Source organism: Amblyomma americanum, chromosome 9 (genome assembly GCF_052857255.1).
Source record: "Amblyomma americanum isolate KBUSLIRL-KWMA chromosome 9, ASM5285725v1, whole genome shotgun sequence".
NCBI classification, from domain to species: domain Eukaryota; kingdom Metazoa; phylum Arthropoda; class Arachnida; order Ixodida; family Ixodidae; genus Amblyomma; species Amblyomma americanum.
Window position 1 is genome coordinate 146,709,542 of NC_135505.1, and position 8,048 is coordinate 146,717,589.

Genomic DNA, 8,048 nt, shown 5'->3' on the forward strand with positions numbered 1-8,048 from the left:
TAGTTCAAGGAGACCTTCCTTTCAATGAGGAAATATACAACCAGATTAAAATAGTCTTTTTTTTTTTTACGGCGGTAGCTACTGACTCAATTCCCGAACTAATGAAAATGGAAATAAAAAAATTGCTTTTGAGGAACGGGAAGGCTCAGTAACGGCTTTATCTATCAGCGGAGTAAAGTCAGTGTAGTAGTGTCACCGGAATGCCTCCAGTGACTCTACGGGGCACACCTGAACTGCGCAGTGAGGGCAGGACTGAAGGAAGGGGTCGTGTAGGTCGGCGTTGCGGCACGGTAGAAAGGAGGAGGGGAAATTCGCACCGCTGACGAGGAGCGGTAAACCGCAGAGTGGAAAGCGTGTGGCTACGGCGCGACGCACGCGTCTGTGAAAGTATGCTGCAAAGCTTCGGGGGCCGCATGCATCCGGCAAGACTGAAAATGGGCAAAAATGTCACGCATTTTCTGCCTCTTGCTTTGATCATTTTTGGTAGAGCAGCGTTGACGTTCAGCGGAGCAAGAAACTGCAAACAATGTTACTTCTTTGTTTTGGTCAAACGTTATCAATACGATAACATTAGAAGCCCCGCGGGGCCAAAATGCATTGTCGGTCACAAAATTCGCCCATTGACTGGAGGGGAGTGACGTCACCAGACCGGAAGTGGCGCCACTTCCGGTCAACCTGCGAATGTTTGCATTATTCGTAATATCAAATCTATTTGGCGTTTGTGGAAAGTTGCAAAAAACGTTTGGATTAACCGATTGAGTGAGTGATTTATGTATTGATTGATTGATTGATTGATTTAAAGTCCTTTATTTCGAGAGGAAGGCACAAGGCCACTGTCGGAGGAAATGGGGGAAAGTTAGACGCCATCTTGCTTTGGCTGGTCACGATCAGAAGGGCTTTAGGCGGCACACCTGCACCACCCTGGTCAGGCCGCTTTGGCTCCCGAATGCAGCAAATGGGAGCTGTGTCACCAGAGCTGTGTGACGATGTCCGTGAGCAGCGTGGTACGGCAACCTACATGTGTGCTGGAGGGACTGTATGGCCATTCTACACTGCCAGAGTGAATGGGTAAGATTCGCGATCCCGCAGTGCCGCGGTGATGTCGGGCCGTCGCCATTTCGCCAGAGTATGTGGGGTATATGCCGAGTCAGCGTAAACCTTATTGGTGAAGACCTCTTGGGAGTGTGTAAGGCGGGTCTTGCACGAAAAGAGGACCGGCGGAGTAAGTTTTTTGATGCGGGAAAGGCTTGACGGTAGCAAAAATTTGGTGGGCCAAAGCACCGAGGGTAACCACGTTTTCGAAATTATAAAAATTGATTTGGATATTAATTACTGTAGGCTACACGCCTCCCGATTATTAAAGAGTCTAAAAGTAATGGTTATAAAGTTAACTTTTTATCTATGTATCTCCGAAGTGACTTGCAAAGAAGTCTCCTGGCCTCTGAAGGGAGCCATAAACGCCACCGCGCCGTATCATTAAGGCGGAGCGTCGCCCGAATTAGCTTTGCTTTCACTTGCCAATATGTTCTAATTCTGATTCTATTCCAATCCTGATTACATAGTCTTTCACTCACCAATCTACTCCAATTCTGATTCTATTCTAATCCCGATTCTATTTCAATTCTGATTCTATTCCAATTCTGATTCTATTCGCGATCGCACCTTTTATTCATTTTCGTTGAATAATTCTTAGCCCGGCCTCTTCCTCCTCTCCCTTACAAGTGGAGAGGGAAGTGCCCCTAAACCCCACCTGCCTCTACCTGGCAGATGGAGGCCTCACACAGACGCTGACGTCTTAAAGTTTTCGTCTGCCAGCCCAGCGCTGTCGCATTTAAATAGAAATCATGGGCGATTATGCGATGTGGTGCGACAACCCTGCTTTTAGCGGTAGCTTCTGGCGAGTGGAGGCATTTCGAAGGGCGGATATTAGTGGGAGTGGAGGCCTTCTGGGGAGAGCAGGTAGGTGGAGGGTTCGGATTAAGACAGCGGCATTTTCGCCTGTTAGGACGATAGTGCAAACGTAATAGAAAGAGAGAAGTATGTATACAAGAGCTGTACCTTACCGTTACTCACCTATGGGGCAGAATGGGTGAGGGAACAAACGCGGGTTAATCACATCCTAGTCGAAATCAAGAGGAAGAAATGGGCTTGGGCAGGGCATGTAATGCGAAGGCAAGATAACCGCTGGTCCTCAAGGGTAACGGAGTGGACTCCAAGAGAAGGCAAGCGTAGCAGGGGGCGGCAGAAGGTTAGGTGGGCGGATGAGATTAAAGATTTTGCGGGGATATGGTGGGCGCGGCTGGCAAAGGACAGGGTTAATGGAGAGACATGGAAGACACCATTGCCCTCCAGTGGGTGCAGTCAGGCTGATGATGATGATGATGATGATGATGATGATGATAACGATAACGCAATAAAAAGGACCGACCTAAACTAGCGGCCCAGTAAGTGCTCTTTTACCAAAAACACTATCCCAATGGCAAAATAGGGGGGATTAGGCCTCAGACTCGTTGCTGCTACCTCTACCTCCTTCACATGTGATTCTGCCCAGTCTCGTTTTGTTTTGTTCGGGAACTAGAAAACCTAGCTCGATGGGATTTTTTTTTTTCGTTCACTGGAGGTGTCATCTCCGTCGTCTATGCGTATGTCATTGTCTTTGACGATGCCTACTTTCCTGACTGAAAAAGGAGGGTTGTAAGCTTGGCGGACGAAGTGCGCAGTGTTCAGTAGAGATGTTCAGATGCATGCAACGCTAATATTTTTAGCGCGAAATCACTACTCCGGACATACCAACCCCGAGCAAGAATCTTGTCTTGTGCTCCAAGCTAACGCGAGCTTACTCGTTAGCAGAAAAGGGAAGTTTCCGGAAAAGAGGGGCTTGTTAATTATCACATACATGACGGAAACCAACAGTCACCTAAACCAAGGAGCATAGGGGATGATTTTTTTAACCTGTGGTGTTAAGCAGTGGGAGATTAATTGGGTAATCATTTTATTAAACATGCTTTCGCGTGTGTACTCGGTTTAACTACTTTATACCCCTACCACTTCCTTCTATAGAAACGGGCGCTTTAACTGCATTCCTGCCAAATTTATCAATTCGTTTTCATTCGTTCTGAGAACGTTGCTGCTACGTCAACGTTCGGGCAGCTTTCTGGCAGCGATCGGTGACGTCAGCCTTTTTTTCAAAGGCTTATACCAAACGTTCTAACCTTCTGCCATTGGACTTTTTTTAAACGTGATTACTTCTGTCGGTTTACTTTCTTTTATAACGACGATGTTTTGAGGGCTTCGGGGAAATCTCTTCAACGCTTGCCCGTCTCGACAGTGCTGATTCATAAACTGCGCCCGATGTATGAATCCGATGAAAGTCTTTTTTTTTTTTGCTCCGGGCATTCATTTCGCTGAATAAACCGCCCCGAATAAAAGGAAAATTCCCAGGCGCCGGAGTCCAGCGGCGTGCGCTAAGTTTCCGCTGCCGATCTGCGGCCCCGCATCTTCGATGTATGGAGGGAACAGAGAACTGCATCGTCTATACACGCCCACACTTGCCCAGCATCGGCCGCGAGGCGTGAGCAATAAACCCCTGTTAACCTTAAGCAAACAGGGAGAGGCAAGCCGCGTTCTCGGCTCCTGGCGAAGCAAGCCCTCCGCGTGGCATGTTTACCGGTGCCGAACACACCGCAAATGCAAACGACTCGGCGCCCCTTTCACGTAACAGATACAGCATTCGGCGGCGCGAAGAAGCCACACGTGGCGAGGGGGAAAGGCCCTCACGCGACGATGGCGCCGCAGCCGAGGAGAGTGCGTGTGGTGCTGAGGGCAACATTTTCTCTACAAGCGTCCAGGGCCGTTTGTCGGGGCGCGCCTGAAAGAGGAAACAGTAGCCAATGGCAGAGGCCAGGTATGGGCCGCACGCGGGATCAGCCGCGATATTCCCGCTGCTGCTGCTGGTGGTGCCGTGAAAAGCGGCGCGGACAACACCGTGGGCTTTGTGCGCCTTGAGCCCGCGCTCGTGACCTGCGCCGAATGGGCTTCAGCTGGCCGCGCGCGGCCATGCTCAAAGGCCCTTTTCACGGAGCCTCCAAAGAGCGCTCAAAGGAGGTCCCGACGCTTGGCCCCAAGAAAAGGCGCTTCTATATAGGCCGGGACCCGGGGCCCGCCATCGCCAGTCGCGCCATGGCAGCACTCGTGTCCACCGTCGCTGTCCTGCTGGCCTGCGCCGCGGCCCTGGGCCGGGCGCAGCAGCCGGGCTGCTGGAATGAACAAATGGCGGTGAGTGACCGCCGCAGTGGGTGCGCGTACCATTCGGTCATCTTCTGGCGAGGAGACTCTGTCGCGGAACGAACAAAGTAATTCGGATGACACAGGACGAGTGCCCAGTGTCCTCTGTCTTCAGCCGTTTGTTCCTTCTGACGCCAGAGTCGATTCGCTAAGCGTGCCTCAGCTAGCCTAACAGCTTTTTTTGAGACTAGATGCCCGCTGGTTAAAACTTCACCCGTTGTTCTTTTATTTCTTCTTTTTTTTCAATTCGCTCTTCGCAGGACAAGCAGAGGCTCCAGTACGGCCTCATGCTGGTAAGTCGAGCTCCTGCGCGCCCGCCATCTTGTCGCGTTGGGATTGGAAGCGAGTGCGCCTTGACCGAGGACACACATATGGACGAGGCGGAGCCGACTGCTCGAAGGCTCTCGCGTCGTTGTTAGTCATGTAACGAGCAGTTTGGTATTCCCGCGCCTGTGCTTTCTTCCTGGAAGGAGCTGCATGCAGCCCCATCTATTGCGGCTTTTGAGAACTACCGCTACCGCGCACTGGATTAAGTAGACAGATAGGCAATGATGGCTCACATTTTTGAGGACGCTCGCTGCACTGCGGCGCCCGATTTTCCATATCTGGCGTACCTCAGGAGGCTATCCACCGCAGCAGACACAGGACAGAGGGAGATGACGACACAGGGCGGTTACCTCCCTCTGTCCTGTGCCTGCTGCGGTGTACACCCTCCTGAGGTACTTCAGGATCCGTCTTGTCCACGTGATATCGATCGGCTGAGCATAGGCACTTGACATATATGTATTTATATAGGTGTATCTTGTCAGTACACACCCACGGAGGGAGGGGAGAGGGAGGATCTTGCAGGGTAACGAAAAATCTGGAAAATAGGTTGAGGAAAGCGAAGAGCGCTATGGGAATGAAAATAATCGGTGTAACGTTAAGATATCGGAAGAGATAGAAAAGTGGGTCAGAGAGCAAACGCTAGTTGATATCATAGTCGAAATCAAGCAAAAGTCGTCGACTTGGGCAGGGCATGTAATGCGAAGGCAATATAACCGATGGTCGATCGTTAAAGGTAACGGAATGGATTCCTAGGGATTGCAAGCGTAAAAGGATGCGACAAAGGATCAGGTTGACGGATGAGATTAGGAAGCTTGCGGGGATACGGTGACCGCAGCTGGCACAGTACAGAGTTAATTGGAAGGATGTGGGAGATGTCTTTATTATGCGGAGAACGTGGTTAGGCTCATGATGATGATACCTATACGCCTGTATACGTAAAAATTGCGCATCCGTGGTCCAACCGCTTCACGGGCACGCCAACATGCGAGGATCCTTTCTAGCACTGCGTCTTTAGTTCGTATTTCCAAAAGGAAGCAACGATAAAGCATACTTCTAGATAAAGCTCGAAGCCTACATGCACGCTCTGAACATGGCCTTAAAGCATCCACTCCCCATATCTCCTATAGATAACGTAGCTAATTTTTGAGGCGATTCCTGGCGCTCATTAACGTGATGGCATTAAGGGCCGGGCCCTGAAAGGTTTTGCAAAAAAAAAAAATCTTCCATCCAAGATTGTAGGCCTTCCATTATGCCCAGAGCAGCCCATAATCGGATGAGATGTTCATTCGTAGGTGATCTAATGATTCTGAGGGTTTACTTACGATGTTTAAAAGGTGTTTCAGGGGCCCTGTATATATAGCCTGCTTTTGAGAACTAACAAAATTCAGAGACAGCCGTTACAGAAGGATAGACAGTGCGAACAAGGGCTCCCAACGATTCCTGAAAGAAAAAAAAAACTGCTTCTGACTGCTTTTTGTTCTGCGAAAATGAGAAATAGTAGTCGAGCTACAGCTGTTTCGAGCGATAAGACAGCTCGCTTTTCCAGCCCTCTCCCTGACATCCAAAGGCTTGCGGTGGATGCGTCGTATAGCGCGGCATTATTTTTGTGCTTCGCGGAGAGCCTCCTTTTCCGGATGCGTGAGGGCTAGCAGCTGCCACGGACGAAGTAAAGAGCAGCGTGCTTCAAGTACGACGCCGTAGCAAAGCCTATTACGTCACCGACGGCAACTCGCTGCGTTGCACACATAGCAGCAATATTTGGCGGAGATGACCACGCCCCGCTGGTGTACAGGAAGTATGAAAGCAAGCACATGGTTGGCATTCAAACAATGCGTTAGTGACGAGCAAACTTTTTCTTTTTCACTAGGTGTAAGTTTACTGTGGACGAATATTGCTCGACAGATATGTTTAACCTCAATATAAAGATAACGAAATCCTTTCTTTTCGCGCAAACCGACTGTTCTCAGTCGTATTTACAGTACCTGTGCGTACGTTTTCTGCCTAAACCCATTTCGATGTGATCATAAGGTGAATCAGGTAGACCGCAAAAGCAAGTGCATCACCCAACATATCACCCGTGTCCTGCACGAACCGTGTCTACCCTTCCCAGAAAATTTCCGATTTCATGCCTCCAATCGGTCGCATTTTCTGTTCCCCTTCGACCACGCTAACTTTCCTCTGGCATCCATTCTGTCATTCTACGGACCGCCGGTTGCGCGGCATCTTGCCTATATGTCTGCTTCTTAATTTCAGCTGGAACGACACTTTAGTGGTCCTTAACATTTCACGATAACGCTCAATGGAGCTTTCCTGGTCGCAACATGCTGTTACTCGTTAAATTACCCACACTGAGATTCTTGTTCATTTGTTCTTCTCGAAGAAGCATTGCAGACTATAGATGAGCCAAATGGAAGGCCGATTGACAGACACATAGGACTCATGGTGCCCACATCGCCTTGAGTGTATCCCGTCCTTCGATCCTCTGTCCCATCTGGACTCTGACGCTTCCGTTTGGAGAGTATGCAGTGCACACTAGCCTAGAAGTACGCGTGGCAATCACATCCTGATTGGACCTTCCTTTTTTCCATCTGCAGGTCCGGCAACAGATCGCCAACATGGTAAGCTTTGCGGCCGCGGCGCTCAGCCCGCCCGCCGTGGAGACCCTCGAAGACGCAGACCGCCTCTCTTGCAGCTCACCCTGGACTACATCGCGAGCGTGTCGGCTCACATGGGCAGCCCGCTAGGCGTAAGTGGCTCTTCGCCGTACCTGATGCAGCCGCGGCCGCTACACGAACACACGCTGGTGCTGCCCGCCAGCGGCAGCGTCCGACAACACACCGGAGGATACGCGCCCCAACCACCACTACACGCCAAGAGCACCACGTACAAGAAGGAGGTGCCCATGAAGGACGGCTACTGAACAGCGCCATTAAAAAACGAACACCCGCCACAACAACACCCCCGCCTCTCGAGACACTGACGCCACATACTCGGAGCGGAACCACGCACCGTCCATTGGGACGCGAGGCCACACCAGTGACGAGGCCTCCGATTCATGGGTAGTACATATTATGCAAAATACGATACAAAGTGAATTCGTTTTTCTCCTTCCTTGTGTGTACGTGAACAACGGTGACGAAGCTGTAATCCACACAGTTACAGTGCGATGCCGTTCAAGGTGCCACGGTGGAGATGGGGATGAGACAGTTAAGCACTGTCCCGTCCCGACTTCACCTTGCCTCCTTCTGCGAACACGCTGCCGACGAATCGATACAAAAGCAGGCAATTCAACTCTTCAGGGGAATCTCCTGGCTTCCGTTGGATTCCATCGGCTTTGTTTGAATTTACTTGGCTTTCCTCTACTTTTCCTCCAGTTCGGTTCTCCTATTCAGACTACGCTAAGCCCTTTTGGTTTACGCAAGGATGACATTGAACTT

At 50.4% G+C, this 8,048-nt stretch overlaps 1 protein-coding gene across 1 annotated transcript; it reads left to right on the forward strand.

Annotated features, from left to right (window-relative positions):
* The first annotated feature begins 4,014 nt into the window (after window positions 1-4,014).
* On the forward strand, window positions 4,015-7,722 carry LOC144104778 (uncharacterized). The gene is made up of 4 exons (XM_077637957.1): window positions 4,015-4,275; window positions 4,545-4,577; window positions 7,206-7,229; window positions 7,304-7,722. Exons 1-4 carry the CDS (start codon window positions 4,030-4,032, stop codon window positions 7,529-7,531), a joined length of 531 nt encoding a protein of 176 aa, XP_077494083.1. The 5' UTR covers window positions 4,015-4,029; the 3' UTR covers window positions 7,532-7,722.
* The last annotated feature ends 326 nt before the right edge of the window (window positions 7,723-8,048 follow it).